This window comes from Aythya marila, assembly GCF_965140915.1.
Source record: "Aythya marila genome assembly, chromosome: 3".
NCBI lineage: Eukaryota > Metazoa > Chordata > Aves > Anseriformes > Anatidae > Aythya > Aythya marila.
Genome location: NC_139044.1, coordinates 46181424 through 46206699, shown reverse-complemented (window position 1 = coordinate 46206699; position 25276 = coordinate 46181424). Strand labels below are relative to the sequence as shown.

General features: G+C 36.4%; 1 protein-coding gene across 2 annotated transcripts in view; it reads right to left on the bottom strand.

Annotated features, from left to right (window-relative positions):
• PDE10A (phosphodiesterase 10A) overlaps positions 1–25276 on the bottom strand; it is a gene marked incomplete at its 5' end in the record, with an annotated part of 178855 nt that overhangs the window by 71698 nt on the left and 81881 nt on the right. For both annotated transcript variants that reach the window (XM_082756336.1, XM_082756337.1), the window contains one exon: positions 7027–7055. In XM_082756336.1, the coding sequence (XP_082612462.1) occupies positions 7027–7055 (29 nt within the window). The remainder of the gene's footprint in view (positions 1–7026; positions 7056–25276) is intronic.

Sequence of the window (25276 nt, the reverse complement as noted above, 5' to 3'; positions counted from 1 at the left end):
GAGTTAGAACAAAAGAACAGCTGGATTTCCAAGTAACACATAAAGGGATGGTCAAATGTACTATGGGGATGCAAAATTGCACTAGATGTGGATGAGGAAAAACCCTTCAAAAGCCACAAAACATGGGAGAAAATTAGCCATAGACAGAGTTGATGTTGCTTATTTTTCATCTGCAGTTTAAGTATCTTGGGCTGGTTTCAGAGAGAATCACAAGACAGAGCTCTTCATCAGCTGATGGAGAAGGCCTCTAGCTGACCACAGGGCTATGAGAGCCAGAGGAATACTTCTTTCTGGGAGATGGATGTAAAGTCCTGTTTTGCAACAGACTCAATAGGGCAGGACAGCACAGTTGTTTTTCCCAGGAGAATGGAGAAGTTATTGACCTGTCATATCAGTATGCTTTGGAACCTGACTTCTGGGAAAGCAGGAACCAATCCTAGGTCACACAAACATTTTCTTGAACATTTTAAGGCTCCAGGCCCACCCTTATGAGTATTACCAGACTGAATTGCAGAGAGCAATGGGAAAGCAATACAGCTCCTCATAATCAGTGCTTCTCTTCCAATCTCTGGTCCCAACGTGCACAAGAAGTAAAGAGATGAGGGACAAGGCCTAACCCACACCACTATGCAGGCCAGCTGGACACTGAGCATACAATGAGGACATCAGCAGGTGCTGAAAAAGCTCACGATATGCATGCTGCCTCCACCAGATAATACTTCAACAAACCACCTTAATTAATCTATCAATAACAGGTTAAAGACTTGAAGATTCTGCACAGTGACTCATACAAGACAACGTCCTTAGGCAGGGACAGGATTTCATTACAAACATTTAAGTTGTGAGATCTGAAATGTGACTGAAACCTGTACCCAAACTTCTTCAGTCCTCCCTTTACAATGACAATTTGCAGTCTTAATGCTCTGAACATTTCCTTGACATTTGACTGAGATGTCAGTCTGAACTATTTTATGCTAGATATGTTCATTTTGTGTCAGAAGCATAAAAAGACTGGTCTTACATGGGTAAGTTGTCAATGTCATTGCTACCTGCTTTAAATCAAAAATAAATAAATAAATCTAACAATGGCACTTTTGTACTCCTTGAGAACAAGTACCACAGTCACAAAAAAACAAAATGCATAAACTGTTTGATGCCTTTTTTGGAAATGCATCAGCTTTCCCTTCCTTTCAGGTAGCATTATGGAAAAATAATAATAATAATAATTAAAAAAAAAAAAAAAAGACAAAAGCAGATGCACAGTTGGCACCCTGATTTATTAGCCTCACTTTATCTAATATTCCAGTTCCTTTCATAACATAGCTCCTTAGTCTTCTTCAGGGAAGATCACTAATGCTCAATTACTATAGATTTTTAAAAATATTTTACAAAATATCAGTTAAATAACTTTGGGACCATTAGTTTACTTGTCTGCACAATAAACATATTTTTAATCTCAACTGTGTTCTTTCCCCGTCCCAAGGAAGGGAAGGAAGGGAAGGAATACACAGAGAGGAACATAACAGTGGCTTTTAAAGAGAAGTCTTGTTTCAGAGTACTTAAAATATTCCACATATTACTGTACTTTATTATAATGATTATCAAGTATCAGACATCTAATTTACAGACAAAACAAAACAAAACAAAAAGTCATTTAAGTATCACAACACTTATTTACTTCTTTAAATGTGAGAAATAAAATATTGATTGCATTTTAGTTGTAATATTGTTACTGCATTTCTGATAACCAATGGGTATAATGAAAGAAACATTTGTAGAAAAAGCCAAAACATTTAATTAAGCCAACTAATAAGGTTAGGAAAATGACACACACTTTTATTTAGGTCATTGCTGTGTGAATGCAAGTTATGTGTATGCAAGTATATCTTTAATGTTTACGTTTACATGTACATCTACCTTCTGTAGGCCCAGCACTTTCACAAACTGCCAGATTTTGTATTGTTTAGGTGCAAACAGCTAGTTCACATCTTGTATAGAAACTGATATTTCTCCTTGGGGCATGGTTAGCAAAGGTTCAAAATCTACGCTGCACATGTGAAGAACTAAAATATGGGTCTGGACCTCATTCAAAAAAAGAAGAGGAAAACCACAGAAAGGGAATAAAATTGCTTGCTTTCTTTAAGGTAGAAATGCTGAGCCAAGGATGTCAAATCCTCAGACTGAAAAATAAGAGTAAAGAGAATGTGGTAAGCAAGCTTACGGTACTGAGTTGGTTTTCAAAAGAGCAGTGCACTTGGAGAGGATGCTCAGCAAAATCTCTTAGCTCCAAAAACCCGAGAGAGGTAACTAGGACTTGCTTGAGTAACCAGTTTTGTTTAAACTTGGACATTGGAAAGCAAGAAGCTATAAAGAGCAGAGTTAGCTGAAGTGATTAATTTTAATGCTTGTATACAGCCTCAGAGAAAGCTGCTTCTACACGCATTTGTCTGATGTCTATTCTTCTTGTTTTGACTGGAGAGGACATGGGTTATAACTTGCTCAGTAAATAAAGTTCAGCATTGCAGTACCATACACAGGTATTTATGAATTGTTTATTCACACATCAAATGCCGTTCACGACAAAGCCAAAGAGAGGAAAATATGAAATGACAGTTGGCAGGAAGGCCCTGTTATTATGTCAAAAGATGCAAAAGAGCTCTCACTATGCACAGAAAGAGTTCACAGATTTTGAAGGCACATATTTCCCAGCCTTTTTACGTAGCTGATGCATATCAAGCCTTTGAGAGACAGTGAACACCTTACTAGCAGAAACTTCTTGTCAAGTAGCCCCCATTTGCAGGCATCCTATTGAAATCTTTCCATCAACTCCTTCCCCATTATCAAATTGTAACAACAAAATATTGCTTCACTAGTATCAGGAAAAATACATAACAAAAAGCAAAGGCTTGGCTTAAAAGAACAGAGCATTAAGATTATATAGAAGTAACAATATAAGCTGTGATTAACTGTAAAGCTCATAAAGCTGCATGAATATCTTTATTATATCACCCCTCTAGATTATATAACGCAATAGCATGTCAATTAACAGCTTAATTTTAACTTGACAGGGCTGAATACAGCTCCTGTTCTTAAAAAGCTTTTTATAAAATCACATTCTCTCCTAATAGTTGACTTGCGAACACTCTAGAAACATCATGTACAAAATTAAAAATAAACTTCCTAATTTTTCCTCCACTGTTGCTCATCACTACCATAATATCCACAAGACTTTCCCTATTTAAAATAAATAAATAAATAAATAAAAATCAGCTTGTACATGCATCTTCTTCTCATTACAATGGGTGCAATGCCATTTGTACCATTTCTAAAGTCTGAATATTTGTTCTAGTTCTCCCAACTTGTTGATAAATTTATTGCAGTATTCAGTTCTGGGACAGTACAAAAAGGCTTAAATATACAATCTTTAATAAGGAAATCCTACAAAGTATGAACTTGCTTTGCCACATCTTTAATAAGGAAATTCTACAAAGAACAAGCTTGTTTTGCCAATGTATCATAAAAAGCCTAAACTTTTGTTATCAGTTGCACAGTGGAGATGCATGCAATTATTGCAACTGTTTACTGAAAACATATTCGCTAATTCTGTAACTGTCAGTGACATGCTGTGCTGGGTGCTAGCTAGTGCCAAGGCAGCTGCCAAAAGCTCCAAGTCCAAAAACGGGAAAGGAGAGGATTAAAGTATTATTCCTGCTTCCAAGAATAAAGTACTGTAAATGAGCTAGTCACTTGCTAGGTAATAATTTTCTGGTGTTTATATGGCAAACCTACAAAGTGAATTGCTGTTGGCATCACTAGAGTTTACAAAGCATAGGTACTTGCCAAAATGCAGCTTCACTAGAAGTATTGTTCAAGTAAACATGGAATGGAAAGTCATTAAGTGAAATGAACAACAGCTAATTTCACTGTGATCATATCAGGAACATGAAGTATTTTTCTTTAAACTTGAGAATCTGAGGTACAAAAGAGCACATAGTGATCATGGGAAACTTAACAGCACGTAGAACAAAATCCTGGCTATAGTTCATGGAGGAAGGGGGTTATTTTTGCCAACTCAAAAGAATAACATGTCTCCAGCATGCACTGTTTTCACTAATACCATCAAAGAAACACATCTTTAGTCTAGATATACATAAATAGATATGCACTTAGTGCCCAAACTCATATTCCTCTGTTTTCTTTTCTTTAGCAGATAAAACAGGGAAAGCAGAGTACAACATTCAGTTGGAGTTTTCTTCATTAAAATAGCTCAATATTTGGTTTCCTTTCTGCCCAGAAAACCACTTCTGTAGCTAGGACAGGATCAGCCAGCACACATCTGCACAATAAGTAAGCAGAAAATGCTCAGCATTTCCAAGGAGGTTCCCAAATACTGTATCATATGGAAAGGAGATTCTGTCCTTAGTTACATATATTTCATAAATACTGGAATCTAAAATAGAGAAAAAAGTTCACAGGTTGAGAGTTTGGTCACAGATGCTCATGAGCTATTTTGTAACCAGAGTATTCTTCATTCCAAGCGTAGTCTAAAGGAATCAGGAATTTTTTTTTTTTTTCTCCTTCACCCCACTGGTCAGTAGTTACATGTATGTCAAGGCAATTTAAGTTATCTTTACATACAAGTCCTGATCAGCAAAATATTGATGACATTGCTATTGGTGGACTTGTTTTAAAAATAATATTTTGAAAATATTGAAAAGCTTTATTTATGTATTGGGAAAAAAAAAAAAAGCTATTTTGAAAAGCTTTTTTTTGTTTTGTTTCTATAAGTCTCAAAATGAATAATTTCTGGAGGTTTTCTTCAATGCAATGCAATAATGATATCTGAAACTGCTACTCTATTTTGACCCTGAGCTTCTAAAAATGGCAAAACTAAAAATGCAATTCCTACAAGATTTTTCAAAACTCACTCAAATTTACCACTGTGAAACTACACTAAATACCCTTGAAAATACTGAAATTTCTTTTAAATATTTGAAGAAGTAAGTTTTTGTTTTGTTTTCTCAAAAGTGCTAGACACCATTCATCCCATTGTAGTTTGCTAGTTAAAAGAAACAAAAGCAAATAAATGGCAAGTTCAGTATTTAGAGCCTCTAGAAGAATCCTATATTCTTGTATGTTCATAAATAAAGAAGGTGAGGCTTTTCTGAAAGAGTAAGGGGTTAGATACATTTAATTAAAAATATCTTCCCTCCAATTTAATTCTATCATCCTGTGTAAGCACAACAATAAAAGCAACCAAAGAAACTGATGTCAGCATATGACTATGAACATTTTAATGTTTTTACTCTTGCCCAGTGTTGAAAGATGATGTGCAGAAAGATTCAGCTATGCAAAACACATGTTTTTAGCATATTTCTATCCTGGTTCTTTACTAATACAACATTTTCAAACAATTTGGTTAATTCTGGAATAAAATTCTTTTCACTGGGCTTGACTTTTGCTTCCCTGAGATACAGATAAAATTTTGTTCTTGACATTTTCAGGAATTAAAAATTAACAGTTAATGACTTTAAAACTCATAATTCTTCAGTCAGCATTGACATGTCTTTTTCTCTGAAAAAAATTACTCATGTACAGCACTTTCCTAATTTAAATTCTAATTTATGTTCAGATTACAATTAAACTGGCATCTGTTTGAGCTACTGCTGAAGAAAAAAAAAAAAAAGAAAAAGAGAGAGGAAGTATTACAATGGTCTATATTGTATTATTCAAAAATGCTATAAACTAACAAAATGTGTCCATATAAAGTCTGGTGTGTTACTAATTGCCAATAGGCCTTCATTCAACTGCCATAACTGCTGAATACTAAGAAACTAGTAGGGGTTACCAAAATGGTGTTATAAATTAATAAAAAAGTAAAGCATTCACTTTTGCCTACATACACTACACCGTGGGAAATCCATATATCCATAGCATATCAACTATATGGAAACTTTCTGCTTGCATAAACTCATTTTAGGCATCATTCAACCTCTTTTTTTTTGCAGTCTTGTAAGCAGTGAACTTCAGTTCCCTCTTCAGCACTCAAAGTTACCAAAGTGAGGTTCCCACTACCAGTCTGTTTCTATTCCTCCCATATCCCAGGGTTTTCTGAACAACTTTACTGAGAACAAGACACCCAGCCTGCTTTTGCAGGCATTCAACCAGCCTTATTTCTAATACTTCTGTGATATTCTTGTATTTCTCCTAGGAACCCAAGACAGTTTATGCAGAAAGTTCAAGAGGAAGAACAAAACAAGACTATGACTCCACATCACAATGCTGCAGGTGGCCCCCTAATCTTACATGAAAAAATACCTGGACACTTCAGGATGACTGGACAGATCTGAGGGCAGCAGATTGTCCTGTACTGATCTTTTGTCATCCCCTAGCAAAAGCACTGGTTTCTCACAGGTTCCCCTAATTAGTTCTCATCCATGGACTGAGATTCTGCAGGACACTGTGTCAATCATAGGTAAGGCTAGAGTCAGGAATTCACTACTGAATATGCATTTTAAGATTTTTACATTACTTTTCATAGAGTACACTGCAAAACATTTCAAATTAAAGAATTGAGATGATCTGTACCATAACATATCTCAAAGGGAATAATTAGATAGGACATACTCCTTCTTTTGTTTCCTCTTGTTATGCGTACTATCTCTTGAGGCAGCAACACTGATTAAATAGTCTGCAGTTATGCCTAAACTCAAAGTCCTGTAATTTTCCTGGTTTCTATGAAGCACCTTTTTAAAATTGGATCACAAAAATAGCACTAAGAAATATAAATTTGTTAATGCAAAATACCCTTTAATTTATTTCCAGGCAATCAAGTGTTCTCAATATTTATTTTCCTTCTTAACTGTTCTGTAGTCAGTCAGTACACCAACTTTTTCTCCAGAGATCCAGTTTGTACAGGGAATAGAGTAAAACCTTGATCAGACGACTGCATGAAAATCATCTCAAGTGAACAGTGGGCCTCAGAGATTACACTACTTTCTAGAGGGGATGAGGAGCAGCACTTACCCTGCTGACTTCCTTCGGAGTCGATTCATCTATGAGGAAACAAAACAAACAATTAGGCACTCATGGAAGTTTCTAGAGTGAATGAACAACAAGATACTATGCTTCAAATAACTTGTGCACTGCTGTACAATATTTTTCTTGCGTAGTTCCATAAAGTAAATGTAATTTAGACTGCTGTGTATTTACAATACTAAATTCCAAGATCCAAAAATTAATTATAATTAGGTTAAAATATTCAATAATTTTGTGCTGTCTTAATACAAATACAAAGTTTACTATATTTCATAAGTCAGTTCACAGGCCAGCTAAACAAGAAAGTACTGCATTATTCTCTTACTTTAATATTCCAACTCAGTAAGACAATTGGTAGCATTCCACAGTATGAGAAGTAAAGGCTCTCTGCTAACAGATATACCACCGACATCCTACATATAAGATTAGTGAGTAGACTGAGACTTTCTGTTCTCAAGACAAAAGAAGGTATTCTTGTCAACTTCTTTAAATGTGGAAAAAAATATATCCTTGTGACCATAAGACCATCAGAATATAACTGATTTCAATATATTACAATAACGTACAATAAGTTAAAAACACAAATTACAGGCATATATATATATATATAAATGCTACTATGTTTTTTCTTCAAATGCCAACCATCCTGAATTTTTTGTAATTTAATCATGCACTGATTAACACAGGTACAATAACTGAGCATGAGCTAAAACACTGCTTAGTATTTCTGAAAATAAAGTGAAAGCATACACAACAAGAATTCATCTAACACAGGAAGAGTTTCCAACTTCCAGTCCAACCACACCAAAAGTAGCTTAAACAGACCCTTATCCTCCAGTTGTTTACCTCTTTTGAAAAACAAAAAGAGTGAGATTTGTATCCCTTTATTTTTATACTAGAAATGAAATTACTATGTTTTTGAAAATAATTTTAAGTCATCAAATTAATTTAATCTTGCAGAGAAAAAACATGTTTATTTTTGTGGTCCTTATTTATACATATCTGGACACTTCTCTACAGAAGATACCATAACTTGTTTGTTAGATACATACATAATATCAGATAGACTATACTCTCCAAAATGATCCCCAGGTGATAGAATACTTGAGAAAGACACAGTTACAAGAATTTTTAAATGGTATCGCTAGCAAAGGCTTTTCAGATATTGACATGTAAAAAACATTTTCCAGAAAACAAATTCAAGACCCAGTGTCCAATAAGTGCATACTCAATAATCAAATCGCATTCTCCTCAAAATTATATGAGTAATGCAAGGTAAAATCTTTTTTTTTTTTTCTTCTCACAATTGTGAGTGAAAATTAGTCTTCTCTTATCCCCTATTAAATGATATACCATGAATTTACACATGCAGAACACAAAGTAGTACTTTAAAGTAGTTCTACTGTTTGCAGTGTAATGTATAGTGCACACTCTGCAATGTTCGGTAGTGTTATTAACTTCCTTGACTGGACAAATCCACATATGAATTACAAGGATTAAATTTAAACTCTAAATCTATCTTCCCAACTACCTTAATTCTGACAGCAAGCAACAGAAGATGTTAACAAAAAGAAAACCACGTGATGGTAATTATGACACTTTGCTGCATACTGAGTTTTTAGTAACCCATAGATCAAGTATTTCTTGTTTTGTTTTTCTGTTTAAAAGTCTAGGATTTTTTTTCCTTCTATTTTCTGCTTTGTTTGTTGTTGTTGCTGGTTGTTTGGTGGGTTGGGTTGGTTTTATTTGTTTGTTTTTGTTTGTTTAAAACCAGTGCCACAGTCCTTTGCCATTTACAATATTCTCTGAGTTCCACAATTGAAATACAACTGATAAGAAAAATTATCTCTATTTTATTTTGAATCTGCAGATTTTGAATTTCATCTGATGCCTTCTATTCACCTTATCTTCAGAGCCTACAATTCTACAAATCTGTCCAACAACTCCTTCTTTGCTTCACACCCTACCAAAACTTTTCCTGGCTTAGGAGTTCTGCCTTGCTTTGCTGCCGCTTGTCACTGCTGCTCTCAATGCTCCTGCACCTCCTCCAGTACCACTACTTCCTTCCAAGACAAGAAATCCACAACTACAGATGATACTGCAGCTGAGGAAAACACAGCAGAGACAAACAGAATGGCACAGAGACGATTTAGGGGCCTGTTTTCTAGTTGAAAGAAATAATTCCAAACATTTTTAAATATTTATAATACCAATATCTCTCTCCAGAGTGCTAATAACTAAGAGCCCATTAATGTATATATAAAATTGCAAACATTTTCGCTCAAGTTCAGCAGTCAGCATTTGTCAACATTAACCCTGACAGTTGTTTTATCTCTCAGTTACTCCATGCTTTTAGTACCATGAATAACTTCACGCTAAAAAATATATATTTATAATTTTTCAAATTTCATTTAAACCTCCTTCCTCTTACCCAAATCATATATATATATGCTCAAAAGCATGGGTACAGCATGCTGGTAATCCACTAGTGACCTCCCTCCGGTAGAAAAAAATAATAATTTATTGTAATATATCTGCCAAAATGACTACCATCACAATTTCATGGCTTTCACACCAATTTGAGACCAAACTGCCACTGCAATTTCCAATGATTAAAAAAAAAAAAAAAGCTACTAATCAAAATATACCAATCAAAAAGCAACTAATAATTTCACATTTTTGGAAATCCTTGACATTGTAATTTCATAGGCTTAGAAATTTTTGCAAATGTCATCTACCCAACATGACTCCCATATATACATAATACTGTGCTTTGATTTGTATAACTTGAGACGCCGAGGTGTGGCTCCTGCCCTGTAATTCACAGTTAATTACTTTACTATAAATACAAGAATCATTATATTAAGAAGTTATATAAAGAGAACACACGAAGCAGCCTTGCGGGTACCCATTTTGCAGGGTACAAAACATGAAAATGGACAGATGGTCATTATGTCAAAAAACTTTCAATTTCTTTCCATGAGGAAATTAAAAGAACTACACTAACAGATCAGAAAGAAAAATATAACACCTAAAGGTACTCAGTAAGGACAAACTTCATGGAAGGATTAGCAGAGACAATACTTTTATTCAGAATCAAAAAGATAAAACTGATATGCCATTCTTTCTCTTTCAGAAGAAACATAAAAAATGTTCGGTAAGTTTGGTATTAGATCTCCATAGGTGTAGTTTGCTATTCAGGGATTGTGAATGGAGGGGAAAAAAATGAAGACTTATGGACTTATGGGAAGGAGGAAAGTAAAAAATAGAAGGAGAAAGGGAGAGAAAAAAAAAAAAAAAAGGCATCAAATACTACATTAATACATCTAGATTCAAGTTAAATTTCTAACACAATAAGCTAGAAAATCATCTAATGCATTCAAAGAATCCAAAGGCCTAATAAAAGGCCTCTTTTTTTTTTTTTTTTTTTTTTTCTTCGTATAGTAAAGGAAGAAATGTGACCCCATGAATCTCAAGTGTTCTGGACCATTTTTCTGGAGCAAAGTGACACATCCATGGAGTGACTGGATGCTCACACACCTCCATGCCGATACCCATTTGCTGTATTTTTGTCTGTAATGTGTTTGCCACACTATGGGCTGTGGCAAAGCCTTTATGGCTATTTTATACCTCCTAAATACAGGGAAACTCATTGAAACAGCAGATTTCCCACAAATTACTTTATTAGTGAGCTCCCCTAGCCAAAATATGGATTAATTAATATATTTTATGTATTCATATGTATATGTATGATACATACTGTATGTGTTATATATAAGTATGTATGTACAGTTATCTTTTTTCAAGAGTTGTTCACTTTATATTTGAAACTATCAAGAACAATATTAGTGCATTCAGAGTGCCAGAACAAAATCATACACATTTTTGGTACTCTGTGTTAACAATTTTTCAGGTATCAAAAAATGTTAACATGACACTCTTAATTTCTACAAACTGCAATGTTGCTGTGGGGTGATGGGAGTAGCTGGGAAGAGCACACAACCCTAGCCAGAGGCAATTTTGTGATCCGGAAACACCAGGCACATGTCAGTAACCAAGCAGAAGACCATGGTTTAGCTGGCGTTAGAAACTCTGTTACATTCATGTCTTGCTAATTTGAGCATAAATGCTCACTGATACCATAACTGGAGAAACAGGAAACTGTAGGGAACAGAACTAAATGTCAAGGGTTTCCCACCAAGCATGCAGACCAAAACCCTTGTGCCAGCAATGATATCCATCTTGCCCCACAGTGAGCTGGTCCAGTCCACTAACACTGCAGGAAATGGTTCACTTTCTAAACTTTCAAAATCAAATAACTGTCTTACACCATAAAAATAAAGTTATGCTCTATTTTATCTTGACAATTTTGCAAATATGACTATCTTAAAAGGCCTCTCCAGACACTAGTGACATCAGGAGGAGTGTATGGAAGACTGAGAAGAGTTTCATGATAAGATTTGGGTTTTAAGAACCAAATTGCAATTTAACAGCCTATAATACCTCAGCTTTGCTATCTATATAATTATAGTCCACATCTGGACACCACGCTAAGTATATGCATGATAATTGGTATGGTAATTAAAGGCAGCATCCATCCAAGAAAGCTTCCATACTAAACCAAGAAAAGCAAAATCGTAATACGCAGAAAGCTTGGTATTTGGCACAATATACATAGTCTGGGTTTGGTGTGGATTCTGATTATCTTTTCTATCATGGGGAAAAGGAAGAAAAGTTAAATTGTGTAGCATTTCATACAAGGGAAAATCAAGTTAGATTTGGCACATACAAAATCTCATTGCATGTACTTATTTCTGTGCACATTTTTTAATTTTAAACAAAGGTGAATGATCGTCCGAGAACTGTAAGATGCTAAGACAGAGTAGTCTCAGTGATGACTTAATTCAACATCTCAGATATTATATTCTCATGCATTTATCAAGAAAAAAAAATATTTCTGAAAAACAATACTGTACTTTCTCTTTGGTCTTATGCAGCTCTTTGTTCTATGTAGTTAAATGTTACTGCGGATCCACCATCGTTGATGATTACAAACAACTTCTCAGGATTAATTCTGTTTATGAGATCCCAGATAGCTGTACAGTCACATTTTCCCAAGGAATGTTTTCCCACACAGCAGATGTCAGATTGACCTAATAATTTTTCTCTTAAAAAATTGCTTTAGGCTTCTTTTCCTTACGCTAATAAGACACAAGTTGTTTTGAATGCAATTAGACCAGTGTAAGTATCTTTGCTGCTTTTTTTCCATTAGAAGTGACATGCACCCATATGTCAACAAAAATTCTACATCAGTAAATGTAGACCAACTAAAGACTACTCTGACAACCATGAAAAGAAGTTTACTAGGTTTAATTTAATTCTTTCTTTAGAAGAATAGCATCAGATACTTTGGTCAGTCAATTTTAATTCCAATTTGCATTCTTATTTTAGATGTTTTGCATTTGGTATCTTATGCCTCCACTGGATTTGCAAGATCTTTTGAAGACATCTAAACTGAGGATGTTTCCTGAAGTGACAGCTATCACATACCCATAACTGACGCGTTAAAACCATCATTGAAAGATGTTCTTGCTTCTTAATGCACAATCTCACCTACAGCATCTGAACAGCTCTCCCGACATTCAGCTATCTGGATTTATGTCACAATTCAGAAGCACTTGTGAATATTTAATAGACAAACTGAATTAGACAATTTGTTTAGACATTGACTTAGACATTGAAAGGGAATAATCATTAATATTGATCTGTGGCACCATAGAAGGTTTCTTTCCTTGAAGCAGGATAAAACATGAATTCAAGCTTCTTGACATCAACAATAAGATCAACGTAAGTTCCTGAAAAACAGGTCAAAGGGATGGTCAGTTCATTCTCTCTCTAAAAACAAGCTAACATGGATGAGAGATTAAAAAATCCTGAACAAGGACTTCTTTGCAGATGGTAGGGAGAAAAACACATTGTTTGTCAGGTGTCCTACACTCTTTTGCATATAAACAAACAGGTCATCACACAAAATAGGAGCTAGGAGACAGCACGTTTGACTTCTTTAGAGACAAAAAAAATGTTTGGACGCTCAATGTTTTCTATGACCTTAGCCCTCATGGAACTGATGAAACATTTGTAACAATTTGGCTGGACAGCCTGATCTGGCCAGTACATTTCTAAAGGACTGTCTTCTGAAAGTATCTGTTGTGAGAACAGAAAGGCATATGGAAGATTCAAATTTTGTTCATTTCTGAAATTGCTTACTGACAGTAGCTCTGCACTTTCTAAATCCACAGACAAGAAAATCTCCACTATATACTTGATGTGAGAATTTAAGCTAATCTAAGCAGTGTATTTCTGCAAAATGATGAGAAGAAAAATTGCTTTACTGTTAACATGCTTCCTTTCTCCCTTGCTTAATGACTGGATGATGGATCTACTTCTAAATTTCTGGAATTTCTTTCCCACAATAGCTGAAGTAGTTTTATAAAATTCTTTAAAAGTTTCTAAGGTTGAATACACCTCAGCAAAAATCACGTTGGAACCTGGTCTCCGACCACTAGAAAGAAACTCAATAAGAAACTAGCAGTGAAGTTCTTCACCAAGAGTCCATGATTGTGTTTTAAGGTCATAGCCTATGACTTCAGATCCTATTCAACATGACTGTCGAAGACATTGTTAAATCGTTTAGCTCATCTACCTTATCAGTTAATGAGCTGTAAACATTGTTTATTACTGGAATACAGCCACTAGACAATAGGCTGAAGAACATGCATAGCAATTAGAGGGTTTTTGTTTGATTGTTTGTTTGTTTTTTCCCCATGCTTATCAGTTTACAAGTACATTTTCTTGGCTATATATACCACTTTTCTTGCCTAATACTGCTTTGTATTTGCTACACTAGCTGTTGTATGCAGTCTTTAAAATTGATTACAAGTCTTGCAAACATGTAGGGTATAGGAAGTCTCTCAACCAACAGTAATACAATTTCTGTATTACTCTTGTTACATCAAACTTGAATTTTTCTTATTTTTTGGCCCCAGAGGATGCTGCTCATTTCTGAGTATAAAGTATCCTCGAAGTTTGCTGCTATTGCTGCATCTCAGGAACAACATTAACACGACTAAGCCGTTCTCCCAATACTGAGCAGAGCTGTTCCTTCACTTTTTACTGTTTTAAAACATACTGCACAAAGGTTGAAGCTTCTTTTTTTTTTTTTTTTTTTTTCATTCAGCTGGTGTTTTCAATGAGATGAAAAGAATTACGTTGTTCTTGGCTCTAATGCTACTCAGACATATACCTTAGGCAATTCCATTGAAATCAATAGAACTGCTACAGCATGCATTGGAAACCAGCAATGTTTTCATGTATTAAATGTCTCAGCATTCCTGTTATGTATAGTAATCCAGGGCTGATGGGGATCATTACAAGAGAATGCTATTTGAAGCACTTCCCAGAAAGCTCCAACAACCTGAGAAAGCCACACTGCATCTTGTCCATTGCAAGACACTTGGAAATTCTAAAAACATGTAATATCATATATGCTCTTTGGAACCTCCTGCAATTCTCAGGTTTGGCTGGTTCACATGTAGTCCATAAATGCCTCCTCATGACTGATAAGATGTCTGCAGGATTTCAAAGAAAGACATTTCCTCCTACTTCCCCAACACCTGAATACAGTGCGTCCTCCTTCATTCACAGCTGCACATGGCAGGGCGCACAGCTTACTGCCATGAAGTTCCCATCCCTGGCATGCAGTGATGCCACAGTGCTTTAGAACTCAAATGGGCCAGGAAATTTGAGCAGGTCTGAAGCATATTGAGAAGGAAATACAGCACAAGGTTCAATGACAGCAGGAGTGTAATAATATTACACTTGTTATCAGCACTGCATGTAAGCCTGGGGGGGGGAAGTTAGCCAGACACCAGTGTTTTTTACTGCGGCTATATATTTTTACCCTTAATCCTTTCTATTTTATTCTAATCCCTTCCTTTTTGCTTTCCATGGTTCCACCTCTTTCTGTTTAGAAATGTAGAGGGGTATTTGTGTTGATGTTGCTGTTTTTGTTTGTTTTAGGGAAAATTATGTCCAGGTAATAAATGTGTAAAACATCACTCTCATGAAGTTGTTTCATATTTTCAGATTCCAGAGTTCTCCTATACAGAAACTGAAGTTGAACAAGAAACTCCTGCCTGCCTCCTTTTCTTGTTTCTGTCTCTCTGAACACACTGAAAACAAACATAGCGTCACTGAACTTTGCAGTAAAATCCTCAACATCTGCAGAAAAATCAAGACCGAGCAGTCTTCCTCTCTTTCAAACAGCTGACAGAAGAAACAAAAGAAAATGCCCCAGAGGAAAAGTTTGCTAACGTCAACAAGGGTAAAGGGATCATTAGCGCTTGAGATGATAGGTTACCACATGGGAGGGTGTAGTGATCTGGTGTGAAACATATTTACGTCAGGGAATCATTTCAATCCCTCAGAAGACACCCTACTGTAACTACAACATACTTACATTTGTATTAGAGATGTATTTTATTTATTTTACCCTGGAGACTGAAAGCTGAGAAACTGAGAAAATGTTCAAATTAATCTTGATAATACTAAAGAAAAGAAGTGACAGCATAAAATTTACAAATTAAGCCTCTTTGCTTTTAGGAATTTCAGTTGATTTATTTGTAATCATAATCAAGCTCTCAGTGCCTGTGTGTTGAGTGTTACAGAATAATGATGTGCAGATAATTCAGGATTTTGGAGTCTTTGAAAAATTACATGTTAAACTAACACGATAAACAGATTGGAACTAAGAGAAGATTGAACTATTTATTACTTATCAGTACCACCACCACTGAGTGAAACATTTTGCTTGCAAGAAGGAGACTGTTAGAACAAAAAATAATTATAACTTCAGTGAGTGTAAAGGAAGAGAATATGTAACTACAAAATTATACATAGCTCTCTGTGAAAGGTAATGACAGTAACATCTGAATTTCTAAACTACATGGTTTTACTATGAAAAGATTTATAATGACAGATAATGATAAGGCACGGGAATTATGCAAGAAAAAAAAAAATCAAAAGAAAAAGAATGAAATTTATCTTCTTGGCTGCTGCACAAAAATAAATAAATAAATTCAAGACACTTGTTGTGTTCAGTATTCTCGTGCTGGCATTCTAAAAAATGCTAAATTTTAGCTCTCTGTAGTAGCAGATATAGTGTTAAATATATTAGGCCATATTTAGAAAAGTTTTCAGGCAGCAATATATGCACTAATTTTTCCAAAAAATCTCTAAAGTCAGGCACACAATTCCTTGAAATAAAAAGAAGTTAAATGCTGCAAGAACAGACATAATGATTTACCACAGCTCAAGTGACAATGACAACCCAGTAAACTGTGCGGACTCAGCCACTTGTGACCCTATAGCATGATAATGTAAAGCCTTCAGATCATTCTATATGTAATGAATCTCTGGTTTAATGCCTGAAGTCACTGATGAAGGTTATAGTGAAGGACAGTGAGCTTACTAAAATGCAACATAAAAATGCAACACACACCAGTTGTGTCTGGCTTAAAACAAGAACTTTACACGTAAAATGTTGCTTATACTACACTGCCATTCAGTCTTGCATACACTTCAAGGACGCCCCATCACAGCCAACATCAGATACTTGAGCACCAGAACATACTGCAAAGTTGTGGCACCTAACCTAAGTCCACATTCATCAGGGGTTATGTACATTAAATACCTTGCCACAGCAGCACTCAAATTATTCAGTCCTTTTATCCACAGTGGTTCTGTCAGAGATTCTATAAAAACTGATGGGCAGAAACCAGTCCTGAGTGGACTAATGATGTTCTCATTACTGACTGGTATATTCAGGATGTGCTCACACTCTGTTAGGTCAGCAAAACTACTGCTGATCAAGTTTAAGTACAGAAATTTTGGCACAGGCTCCAAAGAGAGGAATGGCTGTGCTATCAGGAACAGGTGGTTGCTCCTTTGTAAGGAGCTGACCATTTAACCATAGGCAAAGGAGGTATCTCCACAGTTGGGAACATGAGAAAGATTTGGTGACAGAAACCACACAATTTGTAGAGGTTGCAAGGCAAACATACCTTAGATACCCACTCATACAGGGAACCAATCCAATGGCAGTTGTGGAAGGAATTCACTGCTTGCAACCCACCTGACAGACAGAAATTAAGGCAAAGGGGGGGAAAACGTAGAAACGTTCAAAATAAAACTGCAAATACAAATGCACCATATTAGCATGAATGAAGAACTGTGTGTGTTCACGCAACACAAAATTACCTTCATGTGCTCTTTTATTTAACTAACAAAACGCAATGCAGATGGTAAATTAATTGAAATACTAATAAGAAATCAGGAAATATATAAAGAAATCAGCTGGGAAGCTAGTAAACTATATCTAACACAGCAGTGTTAGAGAGTGGAAGTACCACTTCTGTCAGTGGAATAAAGGGAACCAGAGCCAACTGCACCTCTTCAGCATGGCTGAAGTTCCCACCTGCTGGGATAAGGAGCTGTATCTATCTCCCAAATTGTCAATCTAAGAGAACTACTAATGATCACACACTGAGAGCAGGCAACCAAGTGAGAAGTCTGTTCCCACATGTATGAAAAGGGTAATTCATAATCTAAGTCCCTTCTCCCCATGCAGTCAAAATAGTTTTGAAACAGTCATGATTGAGGAATCTCATATTTTGTCACTTACAACATTATTTTTCCCAACCTTCTTCATCAGGCCTGCTGTATAGTTCTGTCAACACCAACATGAGATTCTTACATAAGCAAGTACTACACAACTACCTGGAATAGGAATTTGGAAAAACAACCCAGTGATGCAACTGCTCCAAAAACACTTTCTTTGTATTCTGCACCTGCCTAGTTAAGGAACACCAGAACTATATTAGATAATCTGCTTGAGTCTCACACCCATTTAGGCTTACATACACGCTGTCTTATTTCCATAGGCAATAAATGGTCAGAAGCACTGCTTTATTCATGAACTACTAGGGACCTGGCCATTGTTTTGACACCTAATTATACAATAGAGATATCAGCTTACAAAACCACACCAAAGAGAACAGTCTAAGAACTACACAAGAAGCTAGTGGTTCAAAAGACAAATGGTAAAATAAGTAAACAAATCAAGATTGAAAATGAAAAGAAGAGCCAAAGGAGAGAGCTTCAAGACAGAGTTGTAAAAGTAGGAGAATATAAGAGAGAGGGAAAGAGATGCTAGGGTGAGTAAGAAGCTTGGACAAAGATGTCAGACACTACTAGCTGTGATCTACTTTACTGAGCTCTCTAGGGTAAATTTACTCTCTGCTAAAGTAGGAAAAAAAAATACTAAAAAAAAGTAATACTGTATATCAAAAAATTATTTGCATCAAAAGAAAATAATACACATAATACAGAAAGTAAGATGTATAAAACTTATCCTTTTGCTTGCAACATTGTTCACTGTCCCTGTTAAAGAAAAACTGTAAATTTACATCTTAAGCTTTAAAAATACAGCTGACAGGAAAAAAGTCCGTTACTTTAATGTTCTTTGCCACTTTTTATAAAGTGAACAGATGGCATTATTAAAATTCTAGTAGAACAAAGTATTTATAAGTTCATTTGACAACACCAACTATACTAAAAAGACAGTAATATTGCAGATAAAGCTGCAGGATTCAAAATAGCATAAAAGTACAAATACTGGTTATAAACCCACATTCATGAGTTAGCATATATTCAAAAATTAATTAATGCCAAACAAAAGAAAAGTGCACATGAAATATATGAAAAGGGATATAAAACTGCAATTTATTTTCCAGGGTCACTTCCAAGTTACTCCATGCACCCTGAAGCCTGAACTCTATACAAAGAATTCCAAGTTAGATAGCCTATAAGGCAGCTGAGAGGCAAAAGCCTATTGGTTTTGCTACATTTACTTTTCTTTAAATATGTATGGAAAATTAATAATATGATATACAATAAGTAACAATGAAATTACACTACAAATAATCCCCACAGAAATCTCACGCTTAATCTCATAGGCAATGTTCTGAGAAAACAAACAAAAGGTCAGCCAAATGCCTCTAGTGTGCATGTGTCAATGGTTTTAAATGTTGTGCCAGACTGACTTATTTGATACCTGAGAGATGTTTTATTTGCTGTTCTCTTCATCATCTTGAATTATGAGCCTACAGAGGACTCGCTTAGGAATTGCATGATTTGTAATTGTTTGTCTTTCTTTCTTTTGTCTTTCTTCCAGCCACAGCAACGTCTCAACTCAGTAAAGTGGTATCTTTTAGCATTCTAATTTACTTGAGAAGATGCAAATTCCTGTCACCTTCAAAAAGTGACAAAATGGGCTCACTATAAAAAGAGATAACTAGCACACTGAAAATTTAGCTTTCTCTCTAAACTATTGTATGTCCTTTCCCATATGTGCTGATTTATTCAGAAGTACACCATTTCTCTGTCCACAATTTTTATTAGTACAATCTGTATTTTAGTAATGTTTCTCTCTTTTAAGCACACTGCCCATTCTAAGTGTATTTATAGAATCATAGAATCATAGAATATCCTGAGTTGGAAGGGACCCTTAAGGATCATCAAGTCCAACTCTTGACACCGCACAGGTCTACCCAAAAGTTCAGACCATGTGACTAAGTTCACAGTCCAATCTCTTCTTAAATTCAGACAGGCTCGGTGCAGTGACCACTTCCCTGGGGAGCCTGTTCCAGTGTGCAACCACCCTCTCTGTGAAGAACCCCCTCCTGACGTCCAGCCTAAATTTCCCCTGCCTCAGCTTAACCCCGTTCCCGCGGGTCCTGTCACTAGTGTTAATGGAGAAAAGGTCTCCTGCCTCTCGACACCCCCTTACGAGGAAGTTGTAGACTGTGATGAGGTCTCCCCTCAGCCTCCTCTTCTCCAGGCTGAACAGGCCCAGTGACCTCAGCCGTTCCTCGTACGTCTTCCCCTCCAGGCCTTTCACCATCTTCGTAGCCCTCCTCTGGACACTCTCCAACAGTTTCATGTCCTTTTTATACTGTGGTGCCCAGAACTGCACACAGTACTCGAGGTGAGGCCGCACCAGCGCAGAGTAGAGCGGGACAATCACCTCCCTTGACCTACTAGCGATGCTGTGCTTGATGCACCCCAGGACACGGTTGGCCCTCCTGGCTGCCAGGGCACACTGCTGGCTCATATTCAACTTGCTGTCTACCACGACCCCCAGATCCCTCTCTTCTAGGCTGCTCTCCAGCGTCTCATCGCTCAGTCTGTACGTGCAGCCAGGGTTTCCCCGTCCCATGTGCAGGACCCGGCACTTGCTCTTATTGAACTTCATGCGGTTGGTGATCGCCCAGCTCTCCAACCTGTCCAGATCCCTCTGTAAGGCCTTTCCACGCTCATTTGAGTCCACAACTCCTCCAAGTTTGGTGTCATCAGCAAACTTGCTCAAAATACCTTCTATTCCTACATCCAGATCGTTTATAAAAATATTGAAAAGTACCGGCCCTAAAATGGAGCCTTGAGGGACCCCACTGGTGACCGCCCGCCAGCCTGACGCAGCCCCATTTACCATAACCCTTTGGGCCCTGCCCGTTAGCCAATTGCTCACCCATCGTATGATGTTTTTATTTAGCTGTATGGTGGACATTTTGTCCAGTAGGATCCTATGGGAAACCGTGTCAAAAGCCTTGCTGAAGTCCAAAAAAATCACATCAGCTGGTTTCCCTTTGTCCACCATACGGGTGATCTTATCTTAAAAGGAAATCAGGTTAGTTAGGCAGGACCAACCCTTCACAAACCCATGCTGGCTGGGACCAATGACTGCTTTGTCCCCCAGGTGCGCCTCAATACATATATATACATATATATATATGTATGTATATATATGTGTGTGTGTATATATATATATTCCCAGGGAAGAAGCAGAAACAATGAGAGAGAAGACTGGCCCTACTTTTTTGAACTAGAAGTCTTTCCATCTGTGTTTGCTGTCTTTGACAATGGCTAGTAACAGCTCATTACAGAAAGAGTATGAAGAAACTATTCTACGAGAAAAGAGAGATTACACAGATTAAAGATGCATGGAGGAAGCGTACACTGGTATGTCCTCAGAGCAATCAGAGGCTTATGAATTTTCTCAGCTGGAGGCTGCATCAGGATCATAGTATGTAACAGCTCTTGATGAAATATTTCTTCCTTGGAATGTGTCTAATCACTTTTTGAACTCATTTACATTTTTAACATCTGAAATATCTGATGCTAATGAGTTCACAATTTCGGCATGTGTTGTGTGGAAATGGACGTCCTGTTGTTTCAAATCTGTGGCCAAATCATTTTGCTGGATGCCCTTCAGTTCTTCTGTCATGAAGAAGGTAAATAGTCAATTCTTACTTGCCTTCTTTCTGACAGCAATAATTGTAAAGCTTCTGCTACTGTTTAGGTCTTTTGTAGATTGAAAAATCTCCCTGTTTGGTAGCAGCATCATAAAAATCATGAGTATAAAGATAACAACTAAGGCAGGTTCTACAAAGAGCAAATAGTGTTATCAGAAACAAGGGTGATTTTATGTGGCTGAATTGACCTAGATGCACTAGCTACTGCAAAAAATTCAGACCTTGCTAACTTCCATACACCACAACAAAAAGCCCTCTACAAGTGAGCATTAAAATCTTCAGCTATTAAATGTGCATCCTCAAACATATATTTAGCTCAACAGACCTCAATGTTGATAAAATGTTACTTTTAAAATACCTAATTCATTTTCAGCCAGATACTGAAAAGATAAGTCTTTCAAATTGCGCCAGGGGAGTTTTAGGCTAGATCTTAGGAAGAACTTCTTTACCGAAAGGGTTGTTAGACATTGGAACAGGCTGCCCAGGGAAGTGGTGGAGTCACCATCCCTGGAAGACTTTAAAAGACATTTAGATGAAGAGCTTAGGGATATGGTTTAGTGGGGACTGTTAGTGTTAGGTCAGAGGTTGGACTCGATGATCTTGAGGTCTCTTCCAACCTAGAAATTCTGTGATTCTGTGAAATAAAATTCATACCTGTTATCAAGTCAACACCAGTTGGCACCAGTTTCATAACCCATTACGTTTCTCTAAAATGTGCTTTCTACTGAGTTTTAAATGTTCAACAGGAAAGACAGATCTATCTCTTGCAGACACAGAGGAGATTACGATCTCTAGTCTCCTTCTGCTCCATAATCGATAATCACTCGCTTCACTCAAATTGTCTAACTGATTAAAATAATTAAACATAATTGAACTCAGTCTGCAGTTATCCAAGCACAATCTTCATTGGCAAATCAAGTTAAGTGGTTCTTACCATCCTCACATGCTGTTAGTCAAACAGTTCATTGCCCCCCTTGAGCGTGATGATAGAACCATCAGCTCATTGCGTATTAGATCAGTAAGAAGATGTAAATTAAAAGAATAACTCCTTTCTTGTTTGCTTTTCTGACTTTCAAGAACATGATTTGTAGAATTCTATCAATCTGGTCATCTTTGTCCTTCTCTATGTGATGAGATGGTGGCATTACCTGTACAGAGCATCTGCAATTCAAGCTAATCACAAATTTCCACAATGACTTAATGATGTTTCCTGCCTGGCTATATTTGGCTGAACTGTCTATCTGTTGCAAAGCACTAATAGGGTTGATTTTTTCCAATATATTCCCAGCACACCTTCTTGAGCTGCATTAGCTAGTTCAGGCTAGGTGACAGAGAAAATATGGCTGGAGGCTGGTCTTGAACATTACTTGCTCCTGATTAGCTGTTTGCACCCTTGGCATGACTCAGACCATGGCATTTGCCCTTTCCCAAAACAACTTATGGGCTCAGTTCAGAGGACTAGTACATGCCCAGGACCATTCTAGAAGGCAGTATGGGTGCAGCATCCTATTTGGAAGAGAAAAGCAGTTTAGCTTTGTAGTTGTATCTTGTGTCACACAACTTGGCATCTAAGACAAAGATCAGTCAAAACTGATATTTATCCACTACTTTGTTTTTCAATTACTTAGCTTAATGAAATTATTTTGAGACTCTATACATCTGATTTTAATTTTCACTGTCTGAAACTTTATTATCTTAATACGCATCCCCCCCCCCCCTTTTTTTTTTCTCTCCTGAGGAGCTTAAGACAATGGAAATCCCTCTCAGATGACTGATTACTTCATGCACTATGAAAACTGTCTAGGATTCATATATTTTATTCCATAGTTTTTAGCAATTTAGTAATCTATAGGAGGACTTTTTCTCTAATAAAATGGATAGGGCATCAAGAACTTTGCTGAAATTAATTTTCACTACTGGTATACAGAACATCCACGAAGAAATATGTTACTCATCCTTTCTTTGTGCACATGTAGCACAACAGATTATTAAACTGCATGATCACATGCTGTCTTTTCACCAGAGATGCAAATCTCATTTAATGGATATAACAAGCAATGCCAACATATATAGCTATTTCACAGTTTGTTCTTTATATCCTTGCTGGTCAATGTGTGATTACAGGCCTTGTCTACCCAACATTTTCCAAGTTAATACTTGTATATTTGGATTTAAAAGTTATGGTCCCATAAAGTTAATGACTATTCTCTTGCTCTTATTTATTGCTTTCTCAGCTTACAGACCATGGGAATGTTCCTACTCCTATTTAATGCAGGTAGAACAGGTTAGCTTACATCACCATAAATTACCATTATTAAAAAGTGTTGGCTATGTGGGTATACATTCTCCACCCATGTGATCGGAATGGAGCTTCTCCATTAAACAGTGAGAGACTGAATATTTTTGCTTGCTTGCTTTTTCTTACTCTATAACCAAAGATCCCGTGTAAAGGAGATAAATGATCTGAAAATAAAGAGCAGCAAAGCCAGACAACAATAAGGAATACTGTCTTGAAAAGGAGGAACATGGTTTTATATTGCTAATGAATGCATTATTGCAACATTCTCTCTCTTACACTGTCCACACTTTAGAGAAGACGTTGATCACCTGGAAAGGATCAAAAGGTGAACTGATGAGAAACGATAAGAAATCTGGGAAGCCTCTTTCTCACTAAGATACTAAAAGAGGCTCCATGCCCTAACGTACCTAAAAGGTTGTGACGTGTCAAAATCACAGTCTTCTTAGTTTTTATTATAGTTCATAGATACAGGCAAGAAAATGATTCAGTGATGCAAGGCTTATAAGGAGAAACACTAAATTTGAATAGACAAAAAAGAAAAAAAAAACCTTATCAGCCATAAAACCTCTTAATTCAAGTCAAACATAGACACAACAAAAATCAGTGTAAGTGCATGGTGAGAATAATTGGTCTAGATATAATGTGATTAGCATAATTAGCTCAAGAGAGGACTCAGACCAAGCAGTGACGTCTGCTCCCTAGGGCCAAACATTTCACCATTAGAGGATTACCTTCTGCAAATCTCTGACCATCCAAACAATTCTAAATATGCACAAGATTTCCAGAAAAAAAATCACCTCTTTCACTTGACCCACTCATAAATGAAAACAAAACAAAAATTTAAACAAGAATTGTTACAAATTATAAGAAAATAATCCAGAAACATATTCAACTAATGTGCCAGGTTTACTTCTGTGTTTGTTTGGAATTTGCTAGTGACAGACATTCAGATAAAGAAGAATGAAATCAGTAACTGCTTCAACGTAAGACACATTCTGAACAAAAATCGTGATCATGACTTAAGACCTCACACCATATTTTCTACCAAAAAGCCACTGTTCAGTATTCTTGTATTATAAGTATGTACAAGCAATTCCTGACCTATATATCATCTACACTAATCTTTTCTCTGCCCATAGGAACAACCTGGCAACACAAGCCTTTTCACAACTCCACCCCAACAATTTCACAGCTAAAATGAATCAATTTCTAAGGTGGCTCTGTTTTGTTTAAATCAGGGAAAACAATAAAATATAAATAAATAATCTGCTGAACTGTACACATGGGTAAGAAGCAATTTCACCTTGGACAATTATACCAGCTGAGGAACTGACTCTGATAGAATGATTTGTAAAAGCAGTGGCACAATACAACCATCTCCTCAAGAATCAGCTCCAAAATCTTTCCTTATTTGTGACAAATGTATGCCACTTTCAACATCTGAACTAAAATGACGCTCCCATGTATGTTTCTTCCACAACTCTAAGATGTGCCATCACTTCATCTGTCT